Genomic DNA, 18,416 nt, shown 5'->3' on the forward strand with positions numbered 1-18,416 from the left:
ACAGCAGCTATTCCTTATTTACTCTATTAGATAGGCTCACCACTGAGACCTGTCAACGCTCCCCCCTCGGCAGAATATCACTGGCAATATTCCGCCTCGGCCGTGGACACATTCTGATAACTTTCTGGGCCGCAGTTTGCTTACCTAAAGGATTTCACCGGGGCAAGGATAGTCCAAAGTCCTAAACGTCGTCACTGAACTCACTTTTATTATCATCATTAAAAGTACCTATATTTTGGTACTACACAACGCCCAATGCGCTAAAATGTGTCACAAATGCACGTGCGTTCATGTGAATCCGGCCGTAGGGCCCTTTCACACAGGACGATTGTTGGGCACTTACCTCCCAATGAAAGCACAGGAGTGCTAACCGCTCAGTGAATGGAGGCGGAGCGCGCTGGTGACCTCTTCTGGCCACCCGCCTCCATTCACAGTGAATGAGCAGTCATTCATAGACGGGCGACTGCCTGTTTACTCGGGCCGATCGGCGCTTGATTTTTATGTCTGCATAAACTGAATGCCGAATGATGAGCGAATTAATTGTGCGATATATCAATTCTTAAGGATTTTTGGATGTAGAATTGGAATTTACCTTTAGAAATGATGTATCACGTAAGGTTCTTATGTAATTTAGATTTTTTCAATTTTTTTAAAAAGGTGTTTTGTGCTCATTTTCTGGTGAATTGTTTATAAGAAGTTAAATCGGTGACTAAGCTAAACTCTTTATTTGAATGTAATACACAGTGGATGAGGTTCTTAAAATGGTCACTAGAGGGCAGAACAATGTAGTTGAGCAGGAAGGTTACCGACATGAGCCTATCTGTACTGCTGTGCAGTGTTTGTAGTAATCTGCATGAAGCGCTTCTCTTCATTCTTAACCTCAGCATATCGGAGTTTCATTCACAAATACAGGAAAACATTATTGAGTTCCGAGTGTTATTTTTTTCTTGAATTTAAAACCAGATGATATTTGTCAATACCGTATTATTGTCTATGTAATAGTGCTATGTATATCAGATATGTGACATGATAGACAGAATCTGATTCCTCCATTGAATTCAGCACCCCAAAATTAGTTGAACCAACCTGTTTCCAAACCAGATACAGAATTTTTTTTTTGATTGGTTGACCAGTGTAATAGTTTGTGGTTCATTCGCGGAGTGCGCTCACACTGAACAATTATATCCAGTCTTACACAATCCAGTGATGAATGGTACGATGTAGCGGAGTTTACATCTTTATATGTCTCCATGGTTACAGACTCTGTGTAGTCGGATCCTGTAATTATGAATTATTCCATCCTATCTAATATCCAGTATCTTCAGGCAGTTTGATGCCAGGTAGTTAGAGTATAGGACCAGTAACCATGGAGAGACGCTTAGGTCTCCACGGGAGCTGTAGGCACAAAGTGAGAAATTGTAGGTTGAGACTATTAGCAAAACTGCTTCATGAAACAAAACACGTATTCAACAAGAAGAAACGGTCACAAGATTCATGCGGTCCGAAACGCGAGCAGCCGGAACCCCGGCCAGGGTGCCACGCTGCAGCGGTGTAGGCTTTACTCTGAAATGATGCGAAGGTTCAAAATAAATATACTTTGAAAATCTGTGTGCTGATTTTCCCCGTGGCCCCCTGTCCCTGGCTCCCGTGGCAGCCTGTCTCCATGATTTTAGGACCAGTTTCCACACAATTTTTTATTATGTTTTTTCTAAAATGCTGCATCATATCAGACTGAGGGTGCATTCCCACGAACGTATATCGGCTCGGTTTTCACGCCGAGCTGATATACGTCGTCCTCATCTGCAGGGGGGGGGGGGGGGAGGATGGAAGAGCCAGGAGCAGGAACTGAGCTCCCGCCCCCTCTCTGCCTCCTCTCCGCCCCTCTGCACTATTTGCTATGAAAGGAGGCGGGACAGGGGTGGGGCTAAGTTCCAGGAATTAGCTCCACCCCTGTTCCGCCTCTCCCCATTGCAAATAGTGCAGAGGGGCGGAGAGGAGGCAGAGAGGGGGGTGGGAGCTCAGTTCCTGCTCCTGGCTCTTCCATCCTCCCCCCCCCTCCCGCAGATGAGGACGACGTATATCGGCTCGGCGTGAAAACCGAGCCGATATACGTTTGTGGGAATGCAGCCTGAAACATACATGGCAGCAGGTCGGGTGCAATATTTTTTTTTTGTCTTCGGGAAGTCAAGAACATTATAGTCCATGTAAGAGTGTATTTAATTGCGCGATTGATTAGGTGTAATTTCTGTGTATTGCGAGATGCAGAGAAATTGTATATGAAAAGACTCATTATTTTAAATGGGTTCATTTACATGGTCATTTTTTTTTCCTGAGACAGAGGGCCCCTTCACACCGGCGAGCGAGATATCGGGTCACGCAACTTTTCACATTTGCGTCAGACCCTCCGGCCGGGAGGTTCCCTTACAGCTGCAGCTGAAAATGCCAGAAGAAAAAGCAATAAATGGAATGCTTTTTCTTCTTTCCAAAAGCAGCTGGGTAGAAAGTGGGTGAACCGCATCATAGTCATTGGGGTCCGTCCAGAGACACAACCGTTCAGGAAAGTGGAATCCCCAGCACAGATGTGAAAGCACCCAAAGGGTGGGTTCACACAGTGTTAGGGCTCAGTTCATGGTTTTCGTGTCTCTGCTCAGTTTTTGGAGGATGTAAAACTGAAACGAACTGATCAGCTTTTGATTTGAATGGGTTTTCAAAAAAACTCAAAGGCTTTCAGTTTACTTCAGTCTTTTTGCCTGGAGCAGATAACAGCAGACAACAGCAGACTGTGCCTTTGTTCCAGTAAAAGCAAACTGAAAGCCTTCAGGTTTTTTTTTGAGAAACCATTGAAATCAATGGGGGAAAAAACTAATCAGTTCATTTCAGTTTTACATCCTACAAAAACTGAGCAGAGAGTCGGAAACCATGAACTGAGCCCTAACGTAGGCGTGGAACCACCCTTTGGCCGGGTTCACATCGGTGTTGGAAACTCCGGACGGAGATTCTGTCACTGATCCAGCTGAAGATACTAGAAGAAAAAGATCTGCATACAGGGCCGGGCAGCTGGACCCCACTATAGTTAATGGGGTTTGCCCAGTGCTGTTCAGTTCCATCCGGGGATGGAACAGTTTGGTCGCGGGGATTCCCCTTTCCTGCTCCCAGATCATAGCAGGAAAGCGCAATCCCTGCCGCATATGTGAAACCACATCTACCCATGTAAATACAGCCTTAGATACAGAAGTTGCCTATTTAATAGTTTCTTTTGTGTCCCAGAGACTATGATGGAGATGGGGCCACCTCCCTGCCAGGAATGACAAGATCACATATTTGAAGGCCCTTTTAAATCCTGACTACATAAATGTATACAATATACCAGTGTGTATGTTAAAGCAACCTTCCTGTCCAGGGCAATCAAAGATGGCAGCACCAGCTTCTCAGATGACCTGATGCACATTGAACATAGGTATGCATTGTTACCCTAAGACACCACACCTGTTCTGCTTGATCAGCGTTGGCCGGTCACGGCAGCATGTAGCGTCTTAGGCTGGGTTCACACAGGACGGATTCGCCACAGCAAATCAGCCTGTGAACGCTAATCCCAGGATAAGCCAGCCATGGGAAGGCAAATCCGGTGCGCCAAAGCTGGCGCTGCGGCGTGGCTTCGCCGGCCGCAATATGTTTGTTCTTTTCTTTCCTCTACGGGTTTTAAAGCAGCGCTTTCCCGGCGGAAATCTCACGATTTTCACTGCGACCAAGCTGTGAGATTTCTGCTGGCAATACGCCGTGTGGGAACCCAGCCTTAGATTACCCATGCATACTAGTGCGCAGGTAGTCAGAGAAGCGGTGCGACCATATGTGTGCCTCCAGGAACGGAGGGCCACTTTATCCGTCTATCATTTTTCTTTTTCTCTTCCCTATTGGAGAATTCCCTGCAGCCTAATTGGAAAAATGAACCCTTCTGATCCAAGCTATACTATGATTAATTCAGGGCGCTCTCTTACCTTAAAGGAGGGGGTCTTTCATAATGCCATATACATGTGTTAGACTACATCAGCGGGGTTCTGTGAGCGGATCCTCTTTTCACATGTCAATGACAAAATAAAAGCTAGCGCTCTCCTTTAAATATTAAGTACAACCTGCACCTTTAATTATACGCACTTTCCATTGGGTACAATCGGTCCCTACTTCTTGTTTATACTAATATAGTAAATAAAAAAAACTGAAATAGTCATCAGATGATCAACTCCACAACGATTCTCCCATTCCAAAACTCATAAAAACCAAAAACGAAACACATTTTTTCTGAAATCATTATTTTTGTGCCAAAATCCACGATCAGGGACTTGATCAGACAACACTGAATAAAGTACGGGAAGTTCACCTTTTTGTTAGATTCCCCCCCCCCCCCCCCCCCATTTTTTGTCTACAAAACTATGAGCCGGCCCCGCACTGAGTGGTCAGTGCACTGGAGTTATAAAACTGGCGTTCACTAACTTTCTGTCAGACAAGTTGTAATACGTAACACTGAAGAATAGGTTGTTTTTGTCATGAGAAAGAGTTTAAAACCCAACATGGGTTAATATAAATCGTCTCCGTCTGACGCGCACAGCAGCGATTCCGTTTATAAATCAGTAGTTAAAAAAAACAGTAGGCAAAAAAACGATGGTGGCCGGTAGTCCAAGGTCCGTCTGCGGCTCCCGACGAGCACAAGATTGGATTAGTCAGTGACACATACAGTCTTCTGTGTACAAGACTCCATCCGGCCCCATGGAGAATGTCTGTTTTCTTTTCAGTTTTGAATAGAGGAAAGTGCAAGTGTCCTTCTCCTCCTGGAGACTTGTGGCTTGTAGTGTCTTCGGCTGCGGTCTGCCTTCATTTGGCACTTTTTTTTTTTTCATCATCATGAAACTGGCGAGTTCATTCAAAAGACATGAGATTAGTCGGGGCCTGCAGGAAGAGACAAGCAAAGTAGTCAGGTTTTCCTGTAGACAAATCAGTTATAATATCAGTATGCTATAAGTCAAAAAGTCACTAGGAGCATGAATACAATACATTAGGCAGCATGGGGCAGATTTGCTGCAGAAACTTTTCACAGCAAATTCCCCAGCAATGGTATTCCCCTCAGCCCCTTGCTCTCCCCCCCCCCCTCGGCCCCTTGCTCTCCCCCCCCCCGCTCGGCCCCTTGCTCTCCCCCCCCCCGCTCGGCCCCTTGCTCTCCCCCCCCCCGCTCGGCCCCTTGCTCTCCCCCCCCCCCGCTCGGCCCCTTGCTCTCCCCCCCCCCCGCTCGGCCCCTTGCTCTCCCCCCCCCCCGCTCGGCCCCTTGCTCTCCCCCCCCCCTCGGCCCCTTGCTCTCCCCCCCCCCCTCGGCCCCTTGCTCTCCCCCCCCCCCTCGGCCCCTTGCTCTCCCCCCCCCCCTCGGCCCCTTGCTCTCCCCCCCCCCCCTCGGCCCCTTGCTCTCGCCCCCCCCTCGGCCCCTTGCTCTCGCCCCCCCCCTCGGCCCCTTGCTCTCCCCCCCCCCCCTCGGCCCCTTGCTCTCGCCCCCCCCTCGGCCCCTTGCTCTCGCCCCCCCCTCGGCCCCTTGCTCTCTGCCCCCCCCTCGGCCCCTTGCTCTCTCCCCCCCCCTCGGCCCCTTGCTCTCCCCCCCCCCTCGGCCCCTTGCTCTCCCCCCCCCCTCGGCCCCTTGCTCTCCCCCCCCCTCGGCCCCTTGCTCTCCCCCCCCCCCCTCGGCCCCTTGCTCTCGCCCCCCCCTCGGCCCCTTGCTCTCCCCCCCCCCCTCGGCCCCTTGCTCTCCCCCCCCCCCCCCTCGGACCCTTGCTCTCCCCCCCTCGGACCCTTGCTCTTCCCCTTGAGTTTCTAACTTTATCTCAAACGGACTAGAGATGACCATATATCCACGTTGGCCTCACTTTTACAAAGTTTCAGTCCCTCTGTCTTTTTTAGCACAATGGAAAAGTGACGTCCGCTTTGAGTTTTTACCCTTCCCATGGGTATGTTTACACATAGTGGAAATGCAGCGCCAAATTCCGCAGTATTTCCACATCCAAAACTAAGTCAAAATCCACATTATCGGTGCAGGTTTTAACTCAAAATTAGCTGTGTTTTCCGCAGCTGATTTCAGACGTTATCGCACTCCACCTCACCTCTGAAGTCTTTGCGCTCTTGGCGCCTCTTTCATTGGGCGCCCAGCAGCCTCTAATGAGTGCATCGCCGCTGGTTATGTGCAGATTTGGACTCTGTATTTTGCGGAAAGTGTGGATTTTGGCATGGAAGATCTGCAGCATTTCCGCTACGTGTAAACATACCCTAAAATGACTGACGCAAATGTAAACCTAGGAAAACCGAGACCATGGAGTGATCTCCTCCGCTCCACACATTAAAGTTTCATCCAGATTTCTGCCTCAATGCAGTTTTTGGAGTGTGTGATGGAAACCCAACGCAGAGACCAGCGGTGGAGACAAAGGCGCAGTCTGACATTAGTCTAATCCTCAACAAAGGATTATTGTGGATTTTGATTTCCCCATTAAAGTCAATGAGGAAAATCCAGAACAGAAACAGACCTTGAGAATCTGCAGCACTGTTGCCCCAGGTGACCCTAATGTAACGCTGCGGGCGCCGCTGCACTGGGTTCATTCATCTGCATTCAAATTACATACAAAATCAAACCACCCTGTTTGGAACCAAATCCACATCCTCGTCAGACAGGATTCCTAATTACCAGAACTTCCTCTTTTGGGAAAGAAGAATGAATTTGTTTTGCATGTAAAAACAAAGTCCACAGAATTGTTAACCCCTTGGTGACGGGCCTATTTTTGTTAAGAGCCAAGTGATTGTCATTGTTGCACTGAAAGAGCCATAACTTGTTGACAGCCATATGAGGCCTTGTTTTTGGGGGGGACAAGTATTTTTTTATTGGCACTACTGATGGGTACATATATTGTATACATGTTTTTTTGGGGGGGGGGGGGGGATGAAAAACCCCTCAAATTCCTCCATTGTTTCCGGGTTTTGTTTTTATGGCATTCACCATTCGGTAATAATAGCATGATGGCTTCTCTTATCTGGATCAGCACAATTACTGCCGTACCGAGTTTATGTAGGTTTATTTTTTATTTTTTTACTACTTTTGCACAATAAAAACACATTTAAAAAAAAACAACTATTGACGCTAAGATGCAAAGCATTGTTATTTTGCCGGCGACGGAGCTCTGGGAGGTCTTGGTTCTTTTCGAACAGAGTTGTAATTTTTATTGGTAGCATTTCGAGGTGCATGTGATTTTTTTTTTTTGGGGGGGGGGGTTTGTGTTATTTGGGAGGCGAACAAAATAAAAAAAAGCAATTGTAGCATTTAGTTTTTTTTAATTATTTTTATGGCATTTACCATGCGCAATAAATAGCAAAATATTTTGATACCCATTATGTGCTGCTTTTTCTTTTAAACTTTCTTTTATTTTTCTATACAAAATGTACAAAAATGTATATTTTCTTTAAACCGAATTTTCAAAAATCTTAACTCAAATCTAACTGAATTTTTTAAAAATACTATTTTATAGTCCCTCAGGGAGACTTGATGTTGCGATTGTTCGATCGCTAGGATAGTACACTGCAATACTTATGTAGTGCATTCTACTAAGCCTATGACAGCAGTCTATTAGGCCCCGCCTCCGGCACGTGGCTTCCAGCTACCATGGCAACCTATTGTCACCTTACAATCACACTGCAGGATGCCGATGGGTAATAGAAGGAACCCCCCTCTCCCTGTTATCTGCTTAAATGCTGTAGTTGCTATTGATTGTCACATGTACGGGGCTAAACTGCCAGGATCTGAGGTTTCTCCGCATCTGTCAGTTAGAGCAGGAGCTTGGCTATCAGTAGTCAGCTAAGCCATCGCCTTAAAAAGATGTAAGTGCAGGTTAAAAGCCCATTAGTGAAGTTAAGCCCCACCATGAAAATAATCAATAACTGTAGAAAAAAAATTAGGAAGGAGAATACATCACCTTAGTAGCGCTGTTATGCAATGCTGAGCGCTGCCTCTGATTGGTCACAGCACTCAGCCAATCAGTGGCAGCGCTTCAGGAGGCAGGAATTTTTTAATCCCCGTCCAGAAGAGCAGCAGAAGAGGAGTGTGGGGACCTGTAAGAAGATACGCCGGAGATGACAGCGCTACTAAGGTGATGTTTTCTTTTTTTTTTTTTTTTTTTTACAGTTATTGGCTTCATGATTTTGCAATTTCTCACAGCGCTGGGAAATCGTGCGATTTCCTCGTCAGTGTGAAGGCACCCAAATAGAGAGGATTTCAAGTGATTATTTGTATGTTTTAATGTTCAGCATTTTATGCAAAAAGTTGTTAATTCATTTGGTCGTTTGACGGTTCAAGCGATAATGGTTGCATGTAAAAGGGCTTTTACTGTACATATGGAGATATGTAGAAACCTATCAATAAGCGGCAGGGAGGTGGGGTGGGGAGAGTAGTGTATGTATGTATGTATGAGAGTGTATGTACAGAAAGACAGACTTTGCTGGGTACTAAAAACATACAAATGTAAGTACAACAAAATTCCTGCACTGATCAGTATAAGCGACAGTCTGATGCCAATCTGTGTGCCTAATGTGGATTTCTGCTGCCAGCAATCAGCATACAGATTTTAACCTCAACCGATGGGTCCTATCCATGTGCAGTAAACCTAACGCAGATTTTGTGTAAAGAAGTGATGTCACTTTTTTTTTTGTGGCTTGGACTTAAAATCCACACTATGTAGACTATGGCATGGCTTCCCAGGAGTTCAAAACTTGCCTTTATGAACAAGGCCTGCCAGAGCAGGGATCTGGGAAAGTGAAAGCTGCGTGAAGATCCCTGTGGAAGTGGCAATTTTGGGCACATTAGTCGGCACTCTGCTTTCCTTATGTTTAGTGGTTTAGGCATATTCACAACCTACTGTTCAGATGGAACAGAGTCCAAGGATTTCATGAGCTGCTTTGGGTAACAAATTCCGTTTTTTCCTCATCTGAGATAACCCATTTCTAAAAGCCATCGTCGCGTCCCACTCCACACAAACAGCTGATTGTGCCAAGATATGGCTGCCCGAAATACCAAGTCGGCTGGCACAGTCTGGGTGGCTCTCATCATGTTGGGCCCCAGCAGGTGAACCTCCCCACTTCCCCTCTATGATGTTTACAGATGTCTCCATGAGAACCGCTTTGGTTTATAAATGCCTTTTTCTTGTATCTCCTGTCAGTCTGGCACGTCAGTATATTTAGGGTCATTATTCACAAGCTCTTACAGACGGCAGACAGAAAACATTACATGAGTAAGAATAGACACAGAGGGACAAATCGCCAGATCATGAGCGCTCAACTAGCGACAGGGCCCTTATTAGATTGTACTATAAATCTCATTACAAAGGACTACAGCGGTGGTGCCGATTGTGGTGACACTACAACTCTCAGCATGCGTCCGACAGGGTATACTAGAAGTAGTCCTCTCACCAGTTTGGGGAAAGAGCTCCTTCCATCCATTTGTCTCCAAAGTATTAGACCTCTAAGAGCAGTGCAGAGTACTTCAGCCCAGCAGACCCTCCTGCGTCTTCCTGGGGGCACCAGTTGATTCGCTGTATTTAGCCATACTTTATTATACTCCGTTAAGCTGCTCACACTTTCTTTCCACAAACTATAAAAACTGCTTTTCCTGTCAACCACCTACAAGGCCCGACCTCGGCCACAGCCTCAGAGCTCATTCCTTCCTTCAGCTCTAGATGAGATGTAGGTAAGCGCTGACCTCATGCCTGACACATCTTTAGCCTTTCCCCTGTATTGCTGAGGAGCGTCTGGTGGCCGTCATACAACACAGAACAGGGTTATCCTACAGAACTGGACCTCATAGTGAACTACAAGAGCATAATGTAATACAAGCAGCCCTTGCAGTTTGGGGGGGAGGGGGAGCCATCCCAGGTTGGCCTCATCCCTTCTGTTACTGGTAAGAATCAGTACAGGCATCTCCTCAATCCCTACTATGTTAACCCTTTGCAATCCAATTTTGGATTCAGGGTTTCCTAGGGGGGTTTCTCTTTCTGCCATTATACAATGGCGCCATCTGCTGGCTAGAGCCAGTACTGCGGTATAGGACATGCTTGAGAGGCCCCCGACGACAGAGCGGCCAGTAATATACAGTGAGAATACCCTGCCGGACGTCTTGCAACATCGGAGCTGTACAGCCTTCAATCAGAATGTCTTCAGACGTCAGACAGTGGAATATAACGGGTTAAGTTGTGAGGGAGCAACCCACCCATCATCTGCTAGTTCTCCTTTAAGTAATATCTGAGTTATGTTCACAGGCATGACTTATTGATTATGGGATTCATATAGAATAATCCATCTTACCAGCTGCTCTGTGTCACTCACCGGCGGCCTGTTGCTTTTACATGCGTCGTCCAAGTGTTTGTGCCATAAAATTGCATGGAAGCGGGAGCCTGTCTGGAACTTGTAAACATTTCCTGAAGAAAGAAGAAGAACACCACAACACCTCTGAGACCTGGGGAGGCAATAGTTTTCTTTCCCTTCAGGTTGGATTTATTCACAGAATCCAGAAAGATTTATTCCATTGCTGTTAGCATAACTTTATACTATTAGAATTGAAAGTTGTGTCTTCATTTGACACTAGAGATGAGCGAGCATACTCACTAAGGCAAACTACTCAAGCGAGTAGTGCCTTATGGGAGTACCTGCCTGCTCGTCTCTAAAGATGCGGCTGCCGACGCGGGTGACAGGTGAGTTGCGGCGGTGAGCAGGGGGGAGCGGGGGGGAGAGAGGGAGAGAGAGATCTCCCCTCCGTTCCTCCCCGCCGGCACCCGAATCTTTAGAGACGAGCGGGCAGGTACTCAAATAAGGCACTACTCGCTCGGGTAGTTTGCCTTATCGAGTATGCTCGCTCATCTCTATTTGACACAGAAAACATGATTTTTTTTGGTTTTACATAATTTAGTGATTTTCCTAAACTAAAACTTTGCAGCAAGTTTCAGTCTGTAATCTCTATTGCTTCCCTCTTCATTTTCAGACCCTTCTCATGTGGACCCCTCCCGGTACTACAGGCTGGATGTGAGGTCTGTGTGATGTTGCTTCCTTTACTAGCTCTCACTGTTTCATTCCTGTACCGGCTTCTCCTACTTCCCTGGAGGCATCTGGTCTCCCTTGTGCTGAGGAGTGTGATTACCCCCTGCTGTGGGTGCTCGCCTCCCTTAGGGCTCCTGCACATGAGCGTATGCCTATATGTGCTTGCCAGAGGATGACATGATTGCATAGTCTCCTGTGGTGCTCTGAGAGTGCAAATGTGCACAAAATACAGCATGTCGCAAATTTTTTCCCTTGACTGAAATGCGCGGCCAAAACGCTGAATGTGAAGGAACCCACTGAAATCATTGGGTTCTATTGTTAGTGGTTGCATGCATGAAAACGTTCGCAAAATCGCCCATGTAGAAGGCCTAACTACAGCCTCTGCTTTCCCTTCTCTCTGAGGAGTGCTGTATGTCCCCTTAGCCAATTTTATAAAAGTCACCGAAACCCATTTAATTATTGCATACGGTGGGTTACATTCTATAAAACAATGGCAGATGGACGGCATAACTCACCTTTATCAGGGTTGTTGAGCTGGAAAATATTTGGATGTTCAGGGTCGTCTGGTAAAACCACCATCCATCCTAGTATGGACACTTTCTTACTAGGTGTAGACTTATACTGGAAATAACAAACAAGGGGCTATTAATAAGGTGCTCACCCTCCAGGTCATGTCCAAACGCTTAGATTTCCAAATAGAATACAAATGAAAGCATGCTGAAAGACGACGATGAGCCTTATCAGAGATTCACAGCGTGATACAGCTGATACTATTGTTTCAGCTGTATCCCGCTCCCTGATGACAGGCTGGGTATGAAGAACAGAGCGGTCCAGCTCTGTTCTCCATACCCCGCTATGAACGCTTGACTGTATAACAGCAGGGCGCTCCGAGCAGAGCACAGCTGGATGCAGAAGATGAGCGGGGCCACACCGCTTGACTTCTGCATTCTCCGCTCAGAGCACTCGGCTGTACAACAGCCGGAGGCTCGGAGCAGGGAACAGCTGGATGCAGAAGACAAGTGGGGCCACCCGGCTTGTGTTCTCCATACCCCGCTCAGAGCTCTCAGCTGTATAACAACCGGGCGCTCCGAACAGGGAACAGTTGAATGCAGAAGACAAGCGGGGCTACCCCGCTTGTCTTCTGCTTCCTCCGCTCAGAGCGCTCCTGCTCTCTTCTCCATACCCCGCTCGGAGTGCTCGGCTGTATAACAGCCGGGTGCTCTGAGCAGAGAACAGCTGGATGCAGAGAAGAAGCGGGGCTACCCCGCTTGTCTTCTGCATCCTCCACTCAGAGAGCAAGGTGATCGCTCAACGGTTGAGCAACCACCTTGCGCTGTAAAAAGAACACACCGATTATCGCTCAATAATCGCGCAAAAGATTTTTTGAGCAATAATCGTTGTGTCTAAACCAGCTTTACATGCCACTATCAATAGCAACTGCAGCCGCATGTAAGCAGATGACAAGGGGAGGGGAGAAGGCTCCTGTTATCACCCCATTAGCACTCCTAAATGGCTCCCATGGCAGCCATGGTCCTCTTGAGGGACTAAAAAAAAGTATCAAAAATAGTTCAATACAGTTTAATTTAAAAGAAAATCCAGTCAAAAAAAATCTGCATTTTCTCTCACAAAACTCTTTTTAAAATGGATAAAATACCAACATTTTACACTTAAACAAGCCGCCCATACGGTGATCGGTATTACTACATTTGTAATGTTCCTGAATGAAAATATTTTATTAACTCCTAAACGACCAAGCTTTTTTCCCATTTTTCCATTTTCGTTTTTTCCTCCCCCCTTTTAAGAAATCATAACTCCTTTATTTATCCACTGACGTCGCTGTATGAGGGCTTGTTGCTTTTTACAAGATAAGTTGTATTTTTCAGTGGTGCTATTTAATGTACCGTATAAAGTACTGAAAAAACCTTTAAAAAATTCTAAGTGGAATAAAATAAAAAGAAAAACCACAACATTCCGCCATCTTTTGGTGCGTCTTGTTTCTACGGCGCACAAACTGCAACACAAATGACCTGATAACTTTATTCTATGGGTCGGTACGATTACTGCGATACCAAACTTAGTTTTTTTTTTTGCTGTGCTACTTGTATTTTTTTCAAAGATATATAGGTTTTTAAAATAATTTTCTGCCGCCATCTTCTGTGCGCAATTGCTGTTTTATTTTTCCGTCGACATAGTTGTGTGAAGGCTCACTTTGTGCGGGACGTCCTGTAGTTTGCGTGGGTATCATTTTTGAATACATCTGACTTTTTTGATCGCTTTTTATTGCATTTTTTCTTGGAGACAGGGTGACCAAAAAAAAACACATTTTTGGCGTTCTTTATTTTTTTTTTTTTCAGACGACGTTCATCGTGCAGAGTAAATAATGCATTATTTTGATAGATCGGACTTTTATGGACGCAGCGATACAAAATATGTATTTTTTTGTTTCATTATTTAGATTGTTTTTTAATTATAAATATGGCAAAAGTTTTAGTTTTTTTTAAATAATTAATAAAACTTTATTTTTTTTATTTTTTTAGTCCCCAGAGGGGACAAAGACTTGCGATGCTTTGATCACTCCTGAAGTATGATCTAATGCCATAGCATTACATCATACTGCTATCGGGCACTCCAAGGTGATGGCTTGATAGACATTCTGCCATGACAGCCCTGGGGCCTTTCAGAAGGCCCCCGGCTGCCATGACACTCGCACGGCTCCCTGCAATCTCATCTCAGGGGGCCGTACGGGACCCCGAACATTGGTCGGGGGATTTAAATTCTGCTTTCAGAATTGGCGGCATTTAAAGGGTTAACAGCTCCGATGAGCCACGTGGCTTATTGGAACTGTTGCATGTGGGTTCCGGCTGTAAGAAACAGCCACCGCCTGCATTGTATGGAGCAAGATCGCCCAGCGATCTCCCTTCATACAAACCCTGAACGTGCAGGACATAACTGTACGTCGTATAGCGTTAAGGGGTTAAACATAAAAATAGTGTCAGAATTCCCTTTTTTTTTTTTTTAATCGCCTCACAAAAAGCAATTCAAAAGTCACATGTACCTCAAACTGGTACCAATAAAAACTGCATCTTTTCTCGCAAAAAAACAAGCGTTGGTGGAAAAATAAAAATGCTATGAATCTTAGAATGCAGCGGTACATTCAACTGTTTAGGACAAAAAAAACATTTTTAAAGAAAAACTAGTAAAAAATGAAAAAAATCTACATAAACTTGGTATCACAGTATTTGGGCCGATCCAGCTAAGAAAGCTACCACGTTGTTCTTAGTGAATGATGAACGCTGTGAAAACAAACCTCAAAAAACAATTGCAATATTTCCGGGTTTTGGTAAAAGTTTACTAAAAGTTACAAAGCATTATATGAACCCCAGAGGGGTGTCCCACAAAAAACAAGCCCTCGTATGGCTAAGTCAACGAGCTATGGCTCTTGCAATGCGACTATGAAGATCACTTAGTCCTTAAGACATAAAATAGGCAGGTCACTAAGGGGTTAATCCACAAATCTCCCTTAAAATAGCACCCAGAAACCCCTCGCCCTAGGTCTGCCTCTTACCCCAACACACAATATGACCCACATGTTGGTTGAGATCTACTACTGTAAGTCTCACAACTCCATGCCTGTAGCACTTTCTTAGATGACATTGCTCATCCTGAGTCTCCTGATTCAGGAGAAAAGTACAACTCTGTATTAAATCAAGTGTAAGTTTATGTGGCGTTTGGGAGCCGAGGAAAGCTGGAATACTTGATGCAACGGCACCGATTCATTCTCATCTTTGATACATAACAGTCGCACCATATAAAGTCGGCAGCGGCTGAGAAGGATATTACGGCATCAAACAGGAATCTTTTTCTTTTCCTCTTCTAGCGGTAATACTCACGTTCTTTCTCTCATTGCCTCTTAAAGACTTGGCCCCAAAGTAGAGAAGTGTTGATCCTGTAAGTGTCACCCAATATCGTGTCCACGAGGAGAGCTAAGACAAAGTGAAACATTAAAGGGTAACTTCACTTTCACACTTTGAAGCATGACTTGAATCTGCACGTTACTTACAGGCCTTCCCGTAACAGTGAGTGTGAGCGGCCTGAAGTCCGGCCCCCACAAAGCAGTGCGGCACTATTGTGAGACTGTCTATAGAATCGGATTTTCTCTTCACTGGTTTGAGGGAGGATCGGTGGGGCGCGTTCACATATGCAGGTTTTGTTCAGTTCTTTTGATGCCAAAACCAGGAGCGAATGAAATACAGAAATAGCTTTATATTTTCTCTCCTTTTAGGATTCACACCTGATTTCGGTTTCAAAAGCTGCATAAAAAAACCTGCACATATGAACATAACTCTACATCTTTATGTCCCCAGGGTCAGAGGATTCTACTCTCTATATTTCGTTAGTGTGGCCCTCAGAATTGGGAACATGACCTATTAATTCTCAAAGTGATGTGATCTTACAGATATTACAGGCAGCAGTTAGCTGGTGCCCTTCTGACGTCTCAGTAATAGAAAGTCTAGTTCTTATTCTGTATTATGAGTGCCCTCTAGTGGCTATTTTCAAATAATACATTACACATAGCAAATGCCTTGTAATTCTGCAGCAGCATTATGAAATGAGCTTCACTGGGCGACCCGTTACTTCTCCACTGTATACAATGAGGCATTTACACTACATATTTGTTAGACTTTACCGTGGGCTTTTTCCCTTCTTTGAGTAAAGTTTTTCTTCTGAGTGGCCCTTCCATAGAAATCACTCCAGATGAACTTCCCAGAATGCAGCTGCAAGCACCAGATGGCCTGTACCAATTAAATAGAAAGAGATGTTAATGAGGTATGATAAGACACTTCTACTAGACTGTAGAGGCAGGTCAATACAAATGGCCCGATGTGCCTGGGGCTGATAATATCCCTGCTATCCAATGAGTTAAAGGGGTCTTCCGGTTCCTACAAGTTATTCCCTATCCCAGTGATGACGAACCTTTTAGAGACCGAGTGCCCAAACTGCAACCCAAAACCCACTTTTTTAATCGCAAAGTGCCAACACGTCAGGGGCGGGGCTTATCACGACATATGATTTTACCCCCGTCGTTCTAAAAAGGACAGGGCCGCTTCAAAATAGACCCAGGTGATCCCAGGTGCACACTGTCAGAGTGTTGCCGGACACCTCCTCCCCCTACTTTCACGGAACCTAAGAGGAGATGTCAGGGGAGGGGGAAGGATCCCAGCTGCACACTGACATCACAGCGTGCACCGGGATCAGCGCCGCTAGCAGCGGTGCTGAGTGAATACTGGCCAGGGGAGCCGCCGCCCCTGCCAGTATGCACTAATGTGGTGAGCAGCCGACGGCGGCACGTGGCAGCAGGGAAGGCTCTGCGTGCCACCTCTGGCATGCGTGCCATAGGTTCGCCACCACTGCCCTATCCCATAGGGAATAACTAGCTGATCGATGGGGGTCCTAATTGATGGGAACTTATTGATCATGAAAATGGGGTTCCAGTTGGACCTCCCACTGAATGAAGTACAGGTTGGGCAGGTGCACTGCCCTCCATTTATTTCAATGAAAGCGCCAAAGATTACCGAGTCAAGCACTCATTGAAATGAATGGATTGCAGTGTGCCTGCTGGACCTGTGCTTCCCGCACAGCCCGACCTGCAATTCATTAGTCCCGGAGCCTCTTTTAGTGATCAGTGGAGATCCCAGCAGTCAGAATCCCATCAATCAGCTAGTTATCCTCCTATCCTGTAGACAGGGGATAACTTGTAGGAACCAGAAAACCCCTTTAAAAGGGTTTAATCTCTGGTGTCCAGTGGTGATTGGCTTGTCGAGGTGTTGAGACTAAAGAGCTGCTGTAACGACACGTGCGCCTGTGATAACAGGAAGCTTAATGTGATCAGGCGAGGGCGGGCAACAACCCTCCAATGAATGATCGTTTATAGAACAGCCAATTCCCCGTGCATATGAATGTTCATGTGTTTAGGGAGGTAAGGCGCAGCCAGACAGCTCTGGCCACGACTTATCTCCCAGGAAACAAAAAGATCAGATGTCGAAATTCAATATCCCCAATCTTCTACATCGACATCAATTTGGGATAAAATTGAACCGCCCCATACACATCGGAGAGCCGTACAGCTTCACCATTATCATGGTTTTGGACAACCAAAGTCTAAGGGTCCTCTTACATGGGACGACTGTTGTGTGTTTTTGCACCTGACAGCCGCCCCAGCCGTAATCGCTCCTTTGCTTTCACGGAGGAGTAAGGATCACTCTGTGAATGGAGGCAGAGCGGGCCAGAGAGCTCTTCCATTTGTCTGCCTCCATTCACAGTAAGCAGGCCAATGGGTTCCTGTAGAAGTGTTCACATGAAAGAATGTTAGACGCGCTAAATTCCTGTACCTAACAAAGATAGGACATGCGACTGCAGGTCGCATCTAAGCTCTGTGGTGCGCGCAAAGATAGGGCCCGACCTGTCTTTGGTGCGTGCTTTCTATAGACTCCCATGGGAGCTGGAAAGCATGCACCTCGGATCGTGTGAACGGACTACTTCAAGTAGCTGGAATTAACCCATTCATGCGATCTTTAGAGCAGTATGGCCACGATCTTTTCATGCTCGTGTGAATGAGCCCTAATTGGAAGACCGCTTTTTCAAGGTAACTAAATCAGGCTGCTGCTTTCTACTTGTGAGGATGTCGGCATTGTTTCACATGCGCTCCTTTATTATATCTCACTTTGGTTCACATATGTGGCATTATCAAGTACACAGCAAGCTGTGGGGAGAATAGCCGTAACTATAAATATGATGGAGCACATCCCGTTTTTTATAGAGTCTCACTGATTCTGTAAGAACCCCAAATCCTTTTTGTATTTCTATAGAGAATCCGAGGTGCAGTATAACAGATTTGGTTGGACACCATATTACAGGTCTGTACAACATGAGACTGTAATGTGAGTGTGCACGGGGAGGCCTAAATCTAGGCAACGGGGCATTTCTGCTAAAGATTAGTAATGAGTGAAGACTGTACTTACCGGCCCCTGGCCACGCCGGTCTGTATCCAGGCACTGGTACGTTCAGAGCGGGTGGAGCTGAAAGAGAAAAACACAATACATGTGCGCTACGGCGGCTGCACCCGAACACATAATGCATTCTAACAAGGTGAGCCACTAAATGCAGAGTCCTGTCAGTCGCACTATAGGAGGGCTCACCACTGATGTTCGTTTCCTACTTAAAGGGGTTTCCCAAATCAGAGTTTTAGGCTATGTTTACACCTGCATTTAGCATTCTGTCGTGTCATAAGAATGACTCAAATGGCGCCTGACAGAGCCCAC

The 18,416-nt window shown here is 46.0% G+C and overlaps 1 protein-coding gene across 5 annotated transcripts in view; it reads right to left on the minus strand.

Moving 5' to 3' along the window:
* Positions 1 to 4,395: 4,395 nt before the first annotated feature.
* RALGPS1 (Ral GEF with PH domain and SH3 binding motif 1) overlaps positions 4,396 to 18,416 on the minus strand; it is a 429,351-nt gene continuing 415,330 nt past the window's right edge. For all 5 annotated transcript variants that reach the window (XM_066580403.1, XM_066580407.1, XM_066580406.1 and 2 more), the window contains 6 exons: positions 18,117 to 18,173; positions 15,785 to 15,890; positions 14,988 to 15,080; positions 11,613 to 11,718; positions 10,369 to 10,481; positions 4,396 to 4,941 (listed from right to left, as the gene is read on the minus strand). In XM_066580403.1, the coding sequence (XP_066436500.1) occupies positions 4,912 to 4,941; positions 10,369 to 10,481; positions 11,613 to 11,718; positions 14,988 to 15,080; positions 15,785 to 15,890; positions 18,117 to 18,173 (505 nt within the window). In that variant the 3' untranslated portion in view covers positions 4,396 to 4,911. The remainder of the gene's footprint in view (positions 4,942 to 10,368; positions 10,482 to 11,612; positions 11,719 to 14,987; positions 15,081 to 15,784; positions 15,891 to 18,116; positions 18,174 to 18,416) is intronic.

Source organism: Eleutherodactylus coqui, chromosome 10 (genome assembly GCF_035609145.1).
Source record: "Eleutherodactylus coqui strain aEleCoq1 chromosome 10, aEleCoq1.hap1, whole genome shotgun sequence".
NCBI lineage: Eukaryota > Metazoa > Chordata > Amphibia > Anura > Eleutherodactylidae > Eleutherodactylus > Eleutherodactylus coqui.